Raw genomic sequence first — 19,582 nt, 5'->3', positions numbered from 1 at the left:
AGTATGTATGTATTAAACTAATGTTACTTCTTGAAACCTTGTCTCAATTAATTTGAACAAGGTTCATTGTTCCTTTGTTCAAAAAGGTAACTGGGTAATCCTGGAAATTGTAGACTGGTGATTCTTATGTTAGTGGTGGGCAAATTATTGGAGAGGTTTATTAGAGACAGGATTCATGAGAAATATATTCTGATGAGGGATAGTCAGAATGTCTTTGTGAGGGCAGGTTGTGCTTCTTGAGCCTGATTGACTCGACCAAGGAATTGATAAATTGATGAAGATAGGGCAGTGGATGTCGTCTATGTGGGTGTTAGTATGGCATTTGATAAGGTTCCCCATTGCACTCTCATTCAGGATGTCATGATGCTTTGGATCCAGGGATGCTTGGCTGTGTGGATTTGGAAATGGGTTGCCCACAGAACGCAAAATGTGATAGAGATTAAATAAAACATCGACAGAGTGGACAGCCAGCGGTGGGTAAATTCAGAGGGCATTTTTAAGGTGTTTGGAAGGAAATTTAGGGGAGATGTCAGAGGTAGGTTCTGTAACTGAGTAGTAGTTGCCTGAATGATCTGCCAGGACAATGAAACAGACTGATACATTCTCTTCAACATTTGGATGAAAGAAAAATGGTGCATTACAGTATAACCTATGTAGGAGGGAAGAATTAGATTGATCGTGGAGGAGATGTATACAAGTTGGCATAGCATATTGTATTGAAGGGCCCATGCTGTTCTATACTGTTATATATTTTACATTTTGAAAGCTTAACACTTAGCAATAAATGGGTTCCATAATCCCTGAGCAAACGAAAGGAAATCTGCAGATGCTGGAAATTCAAACAACACACACAAAATGCTAGTAGAATACAGCAGGCCAGGCAGCATCTATAAGGAGAAGCACTGTCGACGTTTCAGGCCGAGACCCTTCATCAGGACAGGGTGGTCCACCAGCATTTTGTGTGTGTTGTCCATAATCTCTGATACCCGTCTGAATCTGAATTGTAAATCTGAGGTATTGAGTTTTCTTTCAAAACTAATAAAATCACAATTCAGTAGCTGTTTGGTTAAGCAAATGCTAAAAGGAAAATGTTTTCCTAGGAGACATTGTTACAGTGTCACACAAGTCCATTCTGCATATGACTACTTACAAGAAAAGCATTTTATTTTAAGTGAATATAATCAGACACCGATATTTTCCACACGTTTAAAGGTGCCGAGCCGTACTTCAAAGAAACATAGAAATCTCTAGCACAGTATAGGTCCTTTGGCCCACAGTGTTGTGCAAACCATGTAAGCTACTCTCAAAACTGCCTAGAATTTCCCCACCGCATAATCCTCTAATTTTTTATTGTATCCGCCTCCACCACCTTCACTGACAGTGCATTCCATGTACCCACCACTCTTTGTGAGAAACTTACCTCGGACATCCCCCCGTACCTAGTCCTAAGATCTTAAAACTATGCCATACATGTTAGCCATTTCAACCCTGGGATAAAGCTTCTGGCTATCAACAAGATAAATGCCTCTCATCATCTTAAAAACTACCATCAGGGCACCTCTCATCCTCTGTTGCTTCAAGGAGTAAAGGCCAAGTTCGCTCAAACTATTCTCATAAAGCATGCTCTCTGATCCGGGCAACATCCTTGTAAATCTCCCATGCACTATAGTATCCACATCCTTCCTGTAATGAGGTGACCAGAACTGAATACAGTACTCGGCGGGGGGTGGGGGGGGGGCTAATAGAGGTCTTGTACAGCTGTAACATTACCTCACGTGTCTTGGACTCAATCCCATGGTTGATGAAGGCCAACACACCATACACCTTTTTAACAACACTGACAGAATTTGCTTCTGTCATGCTTCTCTATCCTTTTCGTTCCAGTAATGTTCATCCTTTCTCTGTCGCCTTTGTCAAGCAGCCACCCAAGCTCCCACCATACTAATTCATCTTAGCATAGAGCTGGATATGGACCTGGGTTTGGATGTGATTCCTTGATGCATGCCCATCTTGTCCCTCTGTATCTTGGCTCAAATGTAGACCCAGTGTTTTGTGGGTGGGAGAGATTAGGCAGATATTGAGAGTAATCAGGAATGTTCATGGGTTTTTAGCCACAGCCTCCACAAAGTTTACTTCACAGTTTCAAATGCTGAATGGAATTGCCGTGGAGACATTGGGACTTCTGGCAAATAGACAACTCTTATGGAAGCCAAACCTGATGGGCAGATGTTGTGGACTGTGGAACTATCAAAAATATTAGAGCAATGTCTTCAGTGCAAAAGCCACATATAACAATTAAATAAATCAGTTGCTTGCTAATTACACCAACTGCTAGGAGCGATAGGAAGAAAGTGAATTAAACAATTGCTTAGATTAATATTAATGTTGCTCGTAAGGGTATTGAATACAAATTAGTATTTTTAATTTAGGAGAACTCATTGGCTTTTCCTGCTAATATCCATATTTTGTGGTAATTGGTGAAATGTGGTTTGTGATGAACTGCTTTAGAAGGGTATTTTTAATGAAAGTGCCACTATTTTATATGTAGATAAGGAAGGTGGTTGTGTTGGCAGCTGAATGCTGAAATAGAGAGATACAGGTGAGGGGGAGTGCAGCGGATGTCATTGTTGGATATTGACTTAGCTGCAGGCAGACTGTGATAACTGTTTACTAGTGGGAAATTTTCTGAACAAGGTTATTAGAAACACTATCACTGCCAGAGGCTGTCTTAAAGGATTCATTCACCCAAAGGATAAAGCTTGTGTTGCACACTTAACCTTAGAATTATGGTTTCTCTTGCTTCATATTGTAAGTTTTTCTCATCCTCCATATTGCCTGTTCAAAACCCTCTTGCAACCCCTCAGCTGTGTCTTCACCATTTCCTGTTGAATATACATTTCTCTCATGCATGCTTAGCCAACCTCTGTCTCTTGCATTCTACCTGTCCCCGCGTACATGCATGCATTCTCTTAGGGGTTTTCTAGAATGGGCCCATACTTAAAAATTCTCACAAAGTACTTTACAAATGCATCTGTTATTTGTTACTAAATTTGCTCATTAGCTTTTAATCAAATCTTGGTAAATTTAACAGCAGAGAAAGTGTAGTACACAAAGTTATTTATTATTTATTTAGAGAGACAGTGTGGAACAGGCCCTTCTGGCCCAACAAGCCTCACCACCCAGCCACTCACCTATTTAACTAAAGCCTAATCACCATACAATTTACCTACTCACAGGATGAATTAACTTTTGAACAGATACATCTTTGGACTGTGGGAATAAACCAGAACACCCTGGAGGAAACGCACACTATCACAGGAAGAATATACTAAGTTCCTTACAAAGGTTGCTGGAATTGAACTATGGACTCCGATGCCCCAAGCTGTACTGGCTTTGTGCTAACTGCAATGCTGCTGTGTTGTCCTCTTAATGATGTGATCTGACTTGCTCTTGTTTATTCAATCTCATACTGATTCTGGCCTAAATTTTTGTTTTCAAAAAAAAAAACAAGGGGGGATAATTAATAAACTAAGAGAGTGTGTTCCCTGTTAACTGATTCCTTTGGGGTTTCAGGTATTGGCGGCTCAGTGGCACAGTTGGTAATGCTGCTGTCTGCATGGAGTTTGCACATTCACCCTGTGATTTTGGGTTTCCCCCGGTGCTCTCATTTTCCACTTTTTTTCACATACCCACTACAAAGTTTTTTTGAAAACTTGCAGAAGGAAACTAAGAAGGTCAGTCAGAAAGAAAAGATCAATTATAAGAGGAAGCTGGCAACTAATATCAAAGAAGATACTAAAAGCTTTTTTAAGTATGTAAAGGGTAAAAGAGTCGAGGGTAGATATAGGACCTATACAAGATGATGCTGGAGATATTGTAATGAGAGATGCAGAAATGACAGAGGAACTGAATGTATATTTTGCATCAATCTTCACAGTGGAAGATGTTTGCAGTATACCGGACATTCAAGAGTGTCAGGCAAGTGAAGTCTGTGCAGTGAAAATTACAACTGAGAAAGTGCTCAGGAAGCTTAATGGTCTGAAGGTTGTTAAATCTCTTGGACCTGATGGAATGCACCCTTGGGTTCCAAAGGAAGTAGCTGAAGAGATTGCGGAGCCATTAACAATGATCTTTCAAGAATCGATAGATTCTGGCATCGTACTGGATGACTGGAAAATTGCAAATGTTACTCCGCTATTTAAGAAGGGTGGAAGGGAGCAGAAAGGAAACTATTGACCTGTTAGCCTGGCATCAGTGGTTGGGAAGTTGTTGGAATCAATAGTTAGAGATGAGGTTCTGGAGTACCTGGAGGCACATGACAAGATATGCCAAAGCCAGCATGGTTTCCTGAAAGGAAAATCCTATCTGACTAATGTACTGAAATTTTTGGAGGAAATTACAAGCAGGGTAGACAAGGAGATACAGTAGATGTGGTGTACTTGGATTTTCAGAAGGCCTTTAACAAAGTGCCACACATGAGGCTGCTTCACAAGAGCCCATGGAATTACAGGGAAGTTACTAGCATTGTTGGAGCATCGGCAGAAAACAGAGAGTGGGAATAAAGGGATCCTATTCTGACTGTCTGCCGGTTACCAGTGGAGTTCCACAGGGGTCGATGTTGGGATCACTGCTTTCTGCAATGTAAATGATTTGGACTACAGTATTAATTGGTTTGTGGTTAAATTTGCCTATGATACAAAGATAGGTGGAGGAGCAGGTAGTATGAGGAAACAGAGAGCCTGTGGAGAGACTTAGGTAGTTTAGGGAATGGGCGAAGAAGTGGCAACTGCAGTAAAATGTTGGAAAGTGTATGGTCATGAACTTTGGTGGAAGAAATAAACCAGCAGGCTATATTTAGACAGGGAGAGAATTCAAACTGTAGAGATGCAAAGGGACCTGGGAGTTCCTGTGCAAGATACCCTTAAGGTTAACTGCCAGGTTAAGTTGGTTGAGAAGAAGGTGAATGCAATGTTGGCATTCATTTCTAGAGGTATAGACTATAAGAGCAGGGATGTGATGTTGAGGCTCTATAAGGCACTCATGAGACCACACTTGAAGTATAGTGTGCAGTTTTGGGCTTCTTATTTTGGAACGGATATACTGACATTGGAGAGGATTCAGAGAAGATTCATGTGAATAATTCTAGGAATGAAAGGGTTACCGTATGAGGAACGTCTCGTAGCTCTTGGGCTGATATGGCAAAGTTATTTCCCATGTAAAGGGATTCTAGGACAAGAGGGCACAACTTCAGGATTGTCAGGATTGAAGGACGTCTTTTTAGAATGGAGATGTGGAGAAATGACTTTAGTCAGAGGGTGGTAAATCTGTGGAATTTGTTGCCACGAGGGGCTGTGGAGGCTAAGTCATTGAGTGTATTTAAGGCAGAGGTAGATAGGTTCTTGATTAGCCAGGGCATCAAAGGGTATGGAGTGAAAGCAGGGGAGTTGGGATGACTACAGCCCACGATTGAATGGTGGAGCAGACTTGATGGGCCAAATGGCCTACTTATGCTCCTCTATCTTATGGTCTTACCCACGTACCCACTTCACGAAGGTTTGGTTGGTAAGTTGTGTAACTGCAGAAATACTGCTGATGTCGCTGAACATTCGCAAATTGTGATGAAGTTGATGGATGCGAGAGAGAGCAGATATCAAAAAATAAGTTGACGAATAAGTTTAATCAGATTTCTCTGAAAGCCTGTATGGACTTGAAAGTGATGTACTAAATAAGTGATATCCAAAGCATATTGAAAGTTTTGATATAAGAAGAAAATTAAAAGCTTGAATAGCCATTTGGGTGCTCATCCCTTGTCACTGTTCTGGATGATTACTCCTCTGGAGTTAATTTTTTTTTGGCTTGATCTTCATATCCCTTGCTTCTACTCTATCATTCATTCACTATCAACTTGAGATAGTTTCCAAAACTAGCGAAGGTGGGCTTGAACTCTTGCATTCCTACTGGGTTTTTGTTTGTTGGCCACTGAGGTTTCGTGGTATGACTTGGAATACTGAGGCTTGGGACAAAAATCTCTGTGTATTCGTAAGGGAGTACTATGCAAATTGAGAGTTTTTTAAATTGGAGACATCAGTGGAGTTCTGCAATATTTTCTTTGGTGCATGGTCTACTTTCTTGAGTGTTCTTTTGGCAAAATGTATTTATTATCAAATTATGTATGCAGTAAGCAACCCTGAGATTCATCTTTCCATAGACAGCCAAGAAACCAGGAAACACTATGGAACCCATTCAGACAAAATATCAAACACCCAATGTACAAAAGTGGCAAAAAAAAGAGAAAAACAAAATATAAAACATCAAACCACAGAGTCATTGAAACATTCTGGAAATGCAGAACTCAGTTCAATTTAGCACTGTTGACTGTAGGCTGCTGAGCTAGTCAGTCCTGATCAAAATCTCACAAAATAGCAATAAAAAAGGAGAAACTAGAAACACATCATAACATAAACTGTAGAATTCCATCCACAAAGTGCGTCTGTTAAACCTTGCCGAAGATCCAAGACTCCTGCACCACCCTCCAGCAGCATCTAGTAAGAGACAGCAAAGACCAGTCAAATGCAGGCACCTTCCTCCTGCAACAGCGAGTGAGAGGGAGAGAAACAACAGTCAAACACAGGCAAATGATGCTGAACACCTGCTTGTCCTCTGCTCTCATCCTCATTGATTTCAATCTTGCGCGATGCTTTAATCAGCAAGAAATGGAGAAACAATGAAAAGAATTATCTCTTGTGTCTTGATTAACATAACTAAAAATCTCAAACATTTTTTTTTAAATTGAGGGAGCCTACTCTCACTTCTAAAAGTAAATCATTACTTTGAGTTTTAGAGAAGCTATGGAGGTGATGAAAACTGCTGTTAAAAGTGATTTTTTTAAAAATTAAGCTGCTTGTATAAAGCAGAAAATAAAATTGCAAGAGGGATATCATCCAGTTGTCCCAATTAGGCCATGCCATATTACACATGACGAAGTATTTCAAATCAGATTTTTCTAGCAATTTTTATTTAACCAGTTTGCCCTTTTTAAATATAACTTGGAATTGTTGAGATTCTGGCAGCTATTACACTGCCTGAGTCAGTGGTGGAGGCAGATACACTAGTGAATTTTAAGAGACTACTAGACAGGTATATGGAGGAAGTTAAGGTTGAGGGTTATATGGGAGGCAGGGTTTAAGGGTTGGCACAACATTGTGGACCGAATGGCCTGTACTGTGCTGTATTGTTCTATGTTCTGTGTATTACGTGAATTCAGGTGCAAAATTCCAGTGAATTTTCCCTGCCTTCCTAAACTTACATTTAACCTCATCTCTATATGTCTTTCATTGCTATTAATTCAAATACTCGAAACAACCTGATTTAATCTGCCGCATCCGGTTCTTTCATAATTTACACATTTTCATTACATTGCACCATAATCTGCAGTCCTTCATCGATAAAGGTCCAATTTTCAAATCTTGTCTTTGTTTCTATTTTTTATTAAGCAGTGTCGCAGTGAACCTTCCGTGCAGTGTGAAATCTAACACTGTCTGAAGTACAAGAGTACAGAAACCATATCCATATATCTGCTTTGTCTGATACTGACCGACTTTTGTCTGAACTGGACAGAGATGTGAACTTATAAATCCATTCCATTCCTCTACACTTGTTCTAACATACCCCCAACACCTCCTCCCTGCACTTGCTAATCCTGCTATACTCTCTACCCCTCCAACCCCTCATCATCACGTAGGGCACTTTTGTATACCTTTGAGCTCCCTCACTTTCCCTGTCCTGCTGTGCCCTCCTCCTCTGACTCTACTCATTCCCTCATACCGACTTTCCTACCCTTCCTGACTTCTACACCAGTACCTTTCCCTTCTCTATCTTTCCATTTTCCCATTATGAACCCCTCTACCCCGTTTTCATCTGCCCCTTTCTCTTGTTCTCTCCCTGTGGTGTGCATATATATATAAAGCACAGATAAATTGTTGTGTCAGCAGGAGCGAGAGGTCTACGGTTCAACGTATTGATCAGTGACTATCGTTGGTTGTATTCATTTTCACTAGCAGGACTGTTTGTTTGATTTAGCTTGTCTTTTTTTTCAAAATTTGAAGTATCCAGTGGTGACAGCTATTGTTCTGTCTATTCTATTTATCAGGCAAACCAGGTTATGTAAGTGTAAGTCTTTTTATTCATGTCCATATGTACAATTAGGCCAGGTAAATGAGCTATGAACATTTTCGTTCATATGATTTTTGTGTGGTAATGAACTCACCGTAGCATTGTATATTCCTGTTGCTTAACATTCTGCCTTTGTGATTGAGCTTTGTTTCTCTTACAGCTATTGCCATTAAACCGATCTCATCCTCCAAGCCCCTATTGTAGCTGTGAACAGATCTCTGTTTTGTAGCACTGACTTTTACTGAGCTGTAAAAGCTGTATAGAGGTGTATTTACAGCACCAAATATCATTGCTCTATTTTTCCTTGTATTCTCATTTTGCATATCATTGTCCATCTCATAATCATATCTGCTGCACCTTGTGGTACTTATTGTTGCTGTAAGGGTTTGTAAGCTTTTTTGCTGTATGTTCTCCTTTGGAGATAAGTATTATCTGGTCACTTATCACATATCTAGGGGTTTTCTGGAATGTAATTCCTGACGCCATGGATTTTTTTTTTCTGGGTATTTTATCAATCCTTCATTTTTAAAAAAATTGAAAATGTTGGAGATAGAAACATGGAAAATCTACAGCACAATACAGGCCCTTCGGCCCACAGTGCTGTGCTGAACATGTACTTACATTAGAAATTACCTAGGGTTACCTATAGCCCTCTATTTTTCTAAGCTCCATGTGCCTATACAGGAGTCTCTTAAAAGACCCTATCGTATCTGCCTCCACCACTGTCGGCACCCCATTCCACGCACTTACCACTCTCTGCGTAAAAAAAAAATTACCCCTGACATCTCCTTTGTGCCTACTTCCAAGCATTTTAAAACTGTGCCATCTCATGTTAGCCATTACAGCCCTGGGAAAAAACTTCTATCCACACTTGGAGAAAAATAGTGGAGTTTAAGACCAAATTTGCATTGTCATGCCAATCCTATCATCAGAATGTCTCAAAACCCTCAATCACTTGACTTTATTTTGAACCCCACAAACAACTGAAATAAATGGAGCTATAGTGTTCTCGTGCAGGGTGCAGAAACTCTGAACTAACACCAAGTTAAACCGAAGTCAATGAGGACAGGATCGCAGTAAGATTAACTGTTTACTGTTCACTCTTCCGCATTAACAAATGGTGAAAACTGTTGATAAAACAATACAAAATATATACTGTATTTGTTTCCTTCTTGGCATCACATTTACATCATAAATACATGTAAAAGTAAAGCTACAACAAACTATATTACATTAAAGTCTCATTGAAGTACAAAATACAGTCAGAATCTACCTGCGCCATCAACAGCTTTAAATACACTTCAACACAAACTTTCCAGCAACACTTTCAATAGCACAAGTAAATAAACTTTATCAACCATCATTACTTTTAACAGAATCAGCGTTAACATTTTTACTTCAACATATCGACTGTCATATGAACTTACGGCGTTGCTTCTATGATGTTTCTTAGTGCGTAGAAATGGAACTTCTCTCGCGCTGATCCTGCACACACAAGCCCCCTCCTTCCCGTTTCTCCAAACCAGTATTTACCCACAAGACGTGGTGAAACCAGGTGTGACATCATCGCATGCCGCGATACATCACAGATAATGAATTTACCTTCAACAACTGCAACGTAGTTATCAGCCTTAACTTTAACTAGAAAATAATTACAAACGAATTACTAAAGCAAAAATGTATTAAAGCTAAATAAATACCTTAAGGGCAACACAGGAGCTGTTGATTTACTTTCAGTATTGGTTGAAGGAAAAAGTACTGTTTGGATCTATTGGATCTTCTGTACTTCTAATTTTAATATAATGGAGCAGGAAATCTGGCACTTGAAAAGATTGTGATTCTTACCACAAGGTGTAAGCTCGCATGTTGGGTGCACTTGCTTTAAAGTTTCCCTCTGAGGCTTGATTACTGGTATTTTATTTAATAGTTTTTTACATTTACTACTTCAGTCAGTTGGTCTTTACTGTAACATGATATCTGAGTTTGTGATGATTTTCAAACATCAGCAAAATATTTTTTCTTTTAGTTTCCATCATTCTCAAGAGCCATATTTATTGTTTCAGGTATCGAGTGCCCTCGTGGGTCCCGGAACACGCCTGCAGGAATCCAGGAAGGAGAACCATTTAGTGAAGATGCTACACAATTTACTAAAGAGTTGGTGCTGCAGCGTGAGGTAAGTGAGTGGCTCACATATGGTCTGTGGATTTTGTGCTCAGATGTCTCACTTTTAAGGCACAAATGGTACCAAAAGATTTTAATTGAAATGGAGCTGCATACATCCTTTTGTATGCTTGACAATTAAATTTCACTGCAGTATCTGATGGCGTTTAACTGTGTTATTGAAGAAGCTCTAATTTGTGAGATTTTTGTTAGTGTTCTGTGCAGCACACCATTGGTGCTGGAATTAATTAGTGGTTACCCAGTTCATCAATTGTATGAGAAGAATGCAGCTGCTTTTTTATTTCGTATTGGTGGCCTGATCCAATTACTTTTTCCAGCCTTGCTCCACAGCAAAATCCTCTACATTTGCATTTCCACTTCCATCCATCTGCATTCCTCACAGCCTCCATTTCCATTTCCATATATTTTCAGATAGGTTGAAGATCTAAGGTCAATCCTGTTGCTGAATGTAGAAAGCACACTGTGACTGAAACATTCTTTAATTTTGCGGAATCTCTAAAGCAAACCTAATTCTATCAACTTCTCTCACTATTTAAAATAAGAACTATTAAATTGATTCTTTTGTTAATCCAGCAATAGTTCAGCTGTAGGTCTAAGCCTTGTTGAGTTTCTTCATTTTTCTATCTGATAACTCATGGATCTACTCTATATTGAACAGTAAATCATCTTTCATTAAATCAATTTTGGAGTGTGCAAAGGAGCTATCTTACTACCTCTGAAATTATATAATAAATGCTGTTCAGAAACTCTGTAATGAGGTAATGTTTCAGAAATCTGTTTGCCAGGAACTTAGAAGGATTAGAAAAAATTTGTACTTCGTAACAGACAAATCATAAATTTCACAGTGCATGATTCAGCAACCAAGATTTAATATTTCATTATTGAGTGGGTTTCTGCATTCTGGATATTCAGCCAGCTATGTGCCAAGTAAAGAAATGGCCTTACTGGTACCACTGAAATGACTGGAATGTGGGAACATAGACCATAAGATATAGAATTAGGCTATTTGGTTCATCATGGCTGATCCATTTTTTTCTCAGTCCCAATTACCTACCGTCTACCTGTATTCCTTCATGCCTTGAACAATCAAGAATCTATCAACCTCTGCCTTTAAATATATATAAAGATGTGGCTTCCACAGCTGCTTGTGGCAACGAATTCCACAGATTCACGACTCTCTGGCTAAAGAAAATTGTCATCATCTCCGTTCTGAAAGGATGCCCTTCTATTTTGAGGCTGTGTCCTCTAGACCTAGACGCTCCACCTATAGGATACATCTTCTCCTCATCCACTCAATAGACAATAGATGCAGGAGTAGGCCATTCAGCCCTTCGAGCCAGCACCACCATTCAATGTGATCATGGCTGATCATCCACAATCAGTACCCCGTTCCTGCCTTCTCCCCATGACCCTTGGCTCCGCTATCTTTAAGAGCTTTATCTAACTCTTTCTTGAAAGCATCCAGAGAATTGGCCTCCACTTCATTCTGAGGCAGAGCATTCCATAGATCTACAACTCTCTGGGTGAAAAAGTTTTTCCTGAACTCTGTTCTAAATGGCCTACCCCTTATTCTTAAACTGTGTCTTCTGGTTCTGGACTCCCCCAACATCGGGAACATGTTTCCTGCCTCTAGTGCGTCCAATCCCTTAATAATCTTACATGTTTCATTCAGATCCCCTCTCATCCTTCTAAATTCTAGTGTATACAAGCCCAGTTGCTCCAATCTTTCAACATGTGACAGTCCCGCCATCCCTGGAATTAATCTCATGAACTTACGCTGCACTCTCTCCATAGCAAGAATGTTTTTCCTCAAATTTGGGAGACCAAAACTGAACACAATACTCCAGGTGTGGTCTCACCAGGGCCCTGTACAACTGCAGAAGGACTTTTTTGCACCTATACTCAAATGTCCTTGTTATGAAGGCCAACATTCCATTAGCTTTCTTCTCTGTCTGCTGTACCTGCATGCTTACTTTCAGTGACTGATGTACAAGAACACCTAGGTCTTGTTGTATTTCCCCTTTACCTAACTTGACTCGATGGAGGGCTTTCACCATCCAGTAGATTTCACTGAGGTCACCCCTCATTCTTCTGAACAGTGAATACAGGCCCAGAGCCATCAAATGCTCTTCATATAATAAGCCATTCAATCCTGGAATCATTTTTGTGAACCTCCTTTGAACCCTCTCCAGTTATAGTATATCCTTTCTAAGATGAGGAGTCTAAACCTGCTCACAATACTCCAAGAGAGACCTCACTAGTGCTTTATAAAGTCTCAACATTACATCCTTGCTTTTATATTGTAGTCCTCTTGAAATGAATGCTAACATTGCTTTTTCCTTCCTCACCACAGACTCAACCTGCAAATTAACCTTTAGGGGATCCTGCACAAGGACTCCCAAGTCCCTTTGTAGCTCAATTTTTTTTGTATTTCTCTCCATTTCGAAAATGGTCAACCCTTTCATTTCTTCTACCAAAGTGCATGACCATACACTTCCTGACACTGTATTCCATCTGCCACTTCTTTGCCCTTTCTCCTAATCTATTGAAGTTCTTCTGTATCCTCTCTACTTCCTTAAAATTACCTGCCCCTCCACCTATTTCATATCTTTGGCAAACTTTTCAACAGTCATCAGTTCCATCGTCCAAAACATTTTCATAAAACGTAAACAGAATCTGTTTCAACGCAGACCCCTGTGGAACACCACTTGTCACCGGCAGCCAACCAGAAAATGCTCCCTTTATTCCCATTCTTTGCCTCCTGCCAATCAGCCACTGCTTTATCCATGCTAGAATCTTTCCTGTAATACCATGGGCTCGTAGCTTGTTAAGCAGCCTCATGTGTGGCACCTTGTCAAAGGCCTTCTGAACATCTAAGTACACAATATCAACTGATTCTCCTCTGTCCATCCTGCTTGTTATTGCTTCAAAGAATTCCAACAGATTTGTCCTTGAAACCATGCTGACTATAGCCTATTTTATCATCTGGCTCCAAGTACTGCAAAGCTACACCCCTAACAATCAACTCCAGCATCTTCCCAACCACTGAGGTCAGACTAAATGGTCTATGATTGTCTTTGTTCTGCTTCTCTCTCTTCTTGAAGAGTGGAGTGTAATTTGCAGTTTTTCAGTCTTACGGCACCATTCCAGATTCTCATGAGTCTTGAAAGATCATTACTAAAGCCTCCACTATCTCTTCAGCTACCTTTTTCAGAACTTTGGAGTGTACGCCATCTGGCCTAGGTGTCTTATCTACCTCCAGCCCTTTCAGTTTCCCAAGAACCTTCTCTCTAGTTATGGTAACTTCACACACTTCATGCTCCCAGACACCTGGAACTTCCACCATACTGCTACCGTCTTCCACACCTTTACGAATAATGTCTTCTAGAATGTTCCTGGTCTGTGAATGCTGATGCTATTTACTTGTTTTTATCACTTTTAATTCATGGGAGAAGTGGGGGATTCAAGGGACACACTCTGAGTGAAGCTTGACAGTTGGTTAAATGGATGTTTTGGATGATTGATGTGGTTTACCTTATCATGATGCCTGACATCAATTTTCATGTGACTCTGTGTTTTGAAATATCACTGACATTTGTCCACTGTTCTGAAAAATCTATATCATTTAAAAAAATGGTCTTTCTACGTTTTTAAAATGCGGATTTATAGGGCGAGTCCCTAAACGGCAGACCAACCCAATTTTACGGCTTTATTTTAATAACGTTGCTGCACGTTCTCTGTTTTTTGGGGACTGGAGGTGTTAACAGTGAGAGAAATGTCAGTTAACGTGTCTCCCATATTTGGTACTGTGCAAAAGTCTTAGGCACGTATGTACAGCTGGGGTGCCTAAGAATTTTGCATAGTATTGTAGTTATTTTATACGTTGTGTCACACTACTGCCGCAAAAAAAAATCCATGAGATATGTGGGTGATGATAAACCTGATTCTGATGTGGGTGTCTAGTGTGGACTGAGAGTGGGAAGGGGGCAGGGAGAGGGGAATCATGGTTAGGTAAAGGGAGAGGAAGTGGAGGGAGCATGAAGTGCCAGAGGGACATTCTGTAATGATCAATAAACCAATTGTTTAGAATCAAGTGTCCTTGCCTGGTGTCTGCATCCATGTCATCCCCCACCCCAGCACTCCTTCTCTCCCACGTGTCCTATATCCCTTCCATTCTAACCATTCTCAACCTCCCACAAGATTTGCAAACTCTCCATCCAGCACCCTAGCTATACAGATGTGCCTAAGACATTTGCACAGTTTTGTATATGCAGTTGTACTTTGAAATGTTGGGAAATGGATATAGGATACATGGGGAGTACAAAAACAGCACTCATACTTAAGGTCTTTAATGTCATTCAATGCAGTAAGGTAAACATTGTTCTTGTGGCTATCTTGAAGTCTCTGTTTATGCCTAAGTCTCCAAGGGTGTGATAATTATGATTTGTTAGTGTTTGGTAGTCTGTCAATCTGACTTGTGTTGGGGATGCTTCAACTGATGCACTTTAGATAGTGTTTCATGGACAATACCGTGATTTTGTATATATTCTTTATGAACTATTTTTATTTTTTCATGGGCTTTGTTGCTGAAATTTGCTTCTTTAAAATATATCTGAGTATTGAGTTGAATGGAAGTAGGATAAAACAGCTTCTTTTATTTTCCAACATAATTTGATTGTCATCCTTTTACCATTGTCATCAGCCACCAGCAATATACAATGTTCTCGCTGCAGAAACTTGTTGTAGAAGGATATTGGTCTATAGGAGAAATATTAGGCGCTGGCACATTAGCTTTTCTGCTAACTGGTTTAACTGTGTTGAGTAGCCTTCAATTTATGCAGCATTATTCTCAATCCATTGGATTTTTTTATATTCACTTCATATGATGAAAGTCCTTTCTTGAATGTGGCCTCATTTCAGATCTCCGAGCTCCTTTATGAAAATAGCTATAATTTTAGACTCACAAGATGCTGGAGGAACTCAGCAGGTCAGGCAGCATTTATGGAAACAAATTGTAACCCCCTGGGTCGCCTCAGGCTCGCTCAGCTCGTTCTCGTCTAGGGGGAGCAGCCTTCGGCCCCGCCAAACTGGGTAATCAGCTGGTGTGGATGCTGTGTGATGTCCCCGCCTCACCCAAAAACAGACAGTACACCATATGCGATTAAATGAGTACAATTTATAAAGGTTACTATAACTAAATGATTAATAACAATACAGTATATATGAAGGAAAAGAAAATAAAGAAAAAGCGCCAACTTATCAAAGTCCAAACCACTTCGTGCACAACCGTTGGAGCTCAATTACTGAAGTCTTCTGACCACCATTCGATCCCCTCCGAACTCCTCGACTCGCAGCTCAGGACCTCCCGAAGTGGTCAACCAAGCACATCTATCTTCGTCTCCTCTCCTCGGGGTACCTCCTGACCTTGGACCCCTGCTTGGGGTCTGTTCCTCACCCAGTTTACAGCATCGTGTTCTCTCTCTCTCTCACCCCCTCGCGCCGATCTCCCCAAAAGCTCGCCAACAATAGCTTACAGACTCAGAAGAAAGAACTACATTAATCCCAATTGGTTTACAAAGGAATACAATTCTCGTTATCAGTAAATTTTAACCCAAACAAGCTTCCAGCACTCTCTGGCAACAAAGAAGCATTCCTACTTTTAACAAAACAAAGAAGCCATTTTGATTTACACAGTAACCAAGTAAAAGAAGAAACCTCCTTTACAAAATAAACAGTCAACATTTCGGGCTGAGACCCTGCATCAGGGCTAGAAAGGAAGGGGGGGCAGTCGCTGGATTAAAAAGGTGGGGGGTGGGGAAGGAGGACAAGCTAGAAGGTGATAGGTGATAGGGAAAGATTGCCTAGCATTTACATTGCCTCATCTTGTTCTGGGAAGTGTTTGAGAAATGTTTGTTGTAGAAAGACTTGGGCTTGGCGCTTCTTTTCCCCCACACACCATCTTAGCTCATCTGCTCTTATCCTCAAACCCCACCCCTTATCCCTTGCCCTCTGCCTTGTCTCGCTTGCACCCTCTCCATCCCAGGTCTCAACTCAGCACACTCCCACCACAACCTCCAATCCCAAATTCATATAAATATTGACTCCCTGGTTTCATCTTTAATTTATCAAAGTACTTGATATTTTAAGAAGAAGGGAAGTGAATAATTTTTGAATAATAGATTTCCATGAGAGGGTCATTCTACCTGATGGCTGTAAATCACTGAGATTTACTTCAGGGTAGAATTTCTCATGCGGGCTTGTGTATAGGTTTAACCTGTTTGAACAAAGTGTCTGCTCACCTTATTTGTAAGTATTATAGCCCATTAGAAATTATGGGAATAATGACTTAGAATGAAATCTAATGCTACATTGTGCCGCTGTGGTTTTATTCATGGAAATGGGGACAAACTTCACCCCACCACCCCACCTTTATCAGAGGGCACAGCCTCAGAATAGAGGGGTGTCTCTTTAGAACAGAGATGGAAAGGCATCTCAGAGGGTAGCGAATCTCTGGAATTCATTGCCACAGATGGTTGGGGATATTTAAAGCAGAGGTTGATAAGGTCTTATTAGTCAGGGCATCAAAGGTTATGGGGAGAAGGATAGGAGAATAGGGTCGAGAAGAATAATAAGTCAGCCATGATAAAGCATACTCAATGGGCTGTGTGGTCTAATTCTGCTCCTCCGTGTTATGGTCTTGTGGAGATCTTTTCCTGTTGGTCACTTTATGTACAGACCATGTCTCTTTATGGACATAAAATCAATCTATGTATCTAAGCTATCATATGCATTTATATCAACACTCACAAAATACTGGAGGAATTTGGTAGGTCAGGCAGCATCTATGGAAATGAATAAAGTTGTCAATGTTTTGGGCTGAGACCCATCTTCAATCCAGTCCATAAACAATCCTGAAGAAGAGTCTCAGTCTGAAACATCATTTCTATAAATACTGACTGATCTGCTAAGTTTCTTCAGTATTTTGTGTTTGTTGCTTTTGGTTTCCAGCGTCTGCAAAATCTCTTGTGTTTACTTATTTATATTTATTGCATTTTTTATTATTGTGTTCTTTATATTGTACGTGTGGTTTTTGCATTGTATCACATCAAGAGCAACAATGATTTAATTCTCCTTTAACATTTGTGTGCAGGAAATAACATTAAGTACTTTTGAATCTTGCGCCTGAGATGGGGAGGGAGGGGGTTGATGGTATTCAATGGAGCTCTAAGAAATCTGTAACCAGTTTAATGAATTGTAGAGTATATTTAATGATCTTGCAAGAAAGAGTTTTCCACATTGCCTTGAGGGGAAGTTGGCTAATTTTAATGTGCTGTTCTATGATTTAACTCTATTAGAGTTAAAATTCCATAGGATCTCTAGCCACCTTAACAGAAGTTTATAATATAAATATACTTTAAGGGAAGCTGCTAATGGTTTTGCAATGCTGATTTAAGGAATTCTCTCTTAATAAATAGATCATTGTAGATATTCATTAAAAGAAAGCACTTGCAAGTGTAAAAGCATTGTCTTCCTGAGCTCAAACCAATTTAATGCGGTTTTATCACTTCACCCTTCTAGTGCTTCTAGGAGAGGCTGTAACTAAAATATTAAAAAATGCATATTGTTTGTTTCAGACCTCCAGCTTACATTATTACTCTTTTGAAATGCAGCTTCATTTGTGAAAAGAAATGGCAGTAAATTTGAACATCCGTGTCGTTATTTCAGCGCTGCGTGTAGCACACCGCTACAACATTATCAAATAGAATTGTGATCAAGGAATCATTTTCCGGTATTGTTGATTGAGGAATAAGTATTGGTCAGTCCTGTTGCATATTTTCCTTGCTCTCAAACTAATGCTATATTGGATGGCAAGTTTCATTCAAAAGGCAGAACCTCCAGCAGTATAGCCATCTCTTAGACTTGCACTAAATTCAGCCTAGATTTGGGCCCACAAACTTTTGACCAAGTTTAAATGTTGCCAGTGAGTCTTGTTAACACTTCGTGATTGTTTTGAGAATTATATAAAAAAAAGGGCCATGGAAAAGTTGCACAATTACATTTAGTTGATGCGCATGCCCTGTACTCCTTGTATACCCATGCCTGTGTTGCCACCCATAGTTCCAATCTGCTAATTAAATTTGCTGATGACACTACATTGATTGGCCTAATCTTAAACAATAACGAGATGGCCTACAGAGAAGAAGTCATCGCTCTGACACAGTGGTGTCAAGAAAACAACCTCATCCTCAATGTTGCAAAAACAAAGGTGCTGGTTGTGGATTACTGGAGAATGGAGACGGGTTAATCCCTATTAACATCAATGGATCTGGGGTTGAGAAGGTAAACGGCTTTAAATTCCTCAGCATCCACATCACCGAGGATCTCAGGTGGTCTGAGCAGTGTGGTGAAAAAGGCACAGCAGCACCTCTTTCACCTCAGACGGTTGAGGAAGTTTAGTATGGGCCCCCAAATCCTAAGAACTTTCTACGGGGCACAATTGAGAGCATCCTGACTGGCTGCATCACTGCCTGGTATGGGAAATGTACCTCCCTTAATCGCAGGATTCTGCAGAGAGTGGTGCGGACAGCCCAGTGCATCTGTAGTTGAGAACTTCCCATGATTCAGGACATTTACAAGGACAGGTGTGTGAAAAGGACTGGTAGGATCATTGGAGACCTGAATCACCCCAATCATAATCTATTCCAGCTGCTACCATCCAGGAAGCGGTACTGCAGCATAAAAGCCAGGACCAACAGGCTCCGGGACAGCTTCTTCCACCAGGCCATCAGACTGATGAACTCACGCTGATTTGAATGTATTTCTATGTTACATTGACTGTTCTATTTATTATAAATTACTATGATTGCACATTACACATTTAGACCGAGATATAACATAAAGATTTTTACTCCTCATGTATGTGAAGGATGTAAGAAATAAAATCAATTCAATTAATAAATTAATCCAATTGCAGTGCAGTGGGAGGTGTGCTCAACTTCAGATCTCAATTCCACTGTGATGTGCTTGACTGTGTTGTCAAATACCCACATCTTGCTAATATACTCACAGTATAAAGATCCATGTACCTGATGTGGAGTAGAAAGTTTTCTGTGGAGGTGAACTAAGGCATATTTGTATTTAGTGTTCTCTGTAATATTTCCTATGTTTGGGTTAAGTGACCAGGCAATTTATTGAGTGAACATTCATCCTTGGATAGTTTATCCAGTGA

General features: G+C 40.2%; 1 protein-coding gene across 1 annotated transcript in view; it reads left to right on the top strand.

The window, feature by feature from the left end:
* The window catches only part of snd1 (staphylococcal nuclease and tudor domain containing 1), a 990,315-nt gene that overhangs the window by 439,813 nt on the left and 530,920 nt on the right, over nt 1–19,582 (top strand). The window contains exon 16 of the mRNA XM_059987006.1: nt 10,236–10,345. Within this exon, the coding sequence (XP_059842989.1) occupies nt 10,236–10,345 (110 nt within the window). The remainder of the gene's footprint in view (nt 1–10,235; nt 10,346–19,582) is intronic.

This window comes from Hypanus sabinus, chromosome 13 (genome assembly GCF_030144855.1).
Source record: "Hypanus sabinus isolate sHypSab1 chromosome 13, sHypSab1.hap1, whole genome shotgun sequence".
NCBI classification, from domain to species: Eukaryota; Metazoa; Chordata; class Chondrichthyes; order Myliobatiformes; family Dasyatidae; genus Hypanus; species Hypanus sabinus.
The sequence above is the reverse complement of the archived record's forward strand: the minus strand, read 5'-3'. Positions and strand labels throughout refer to the sequence as shown.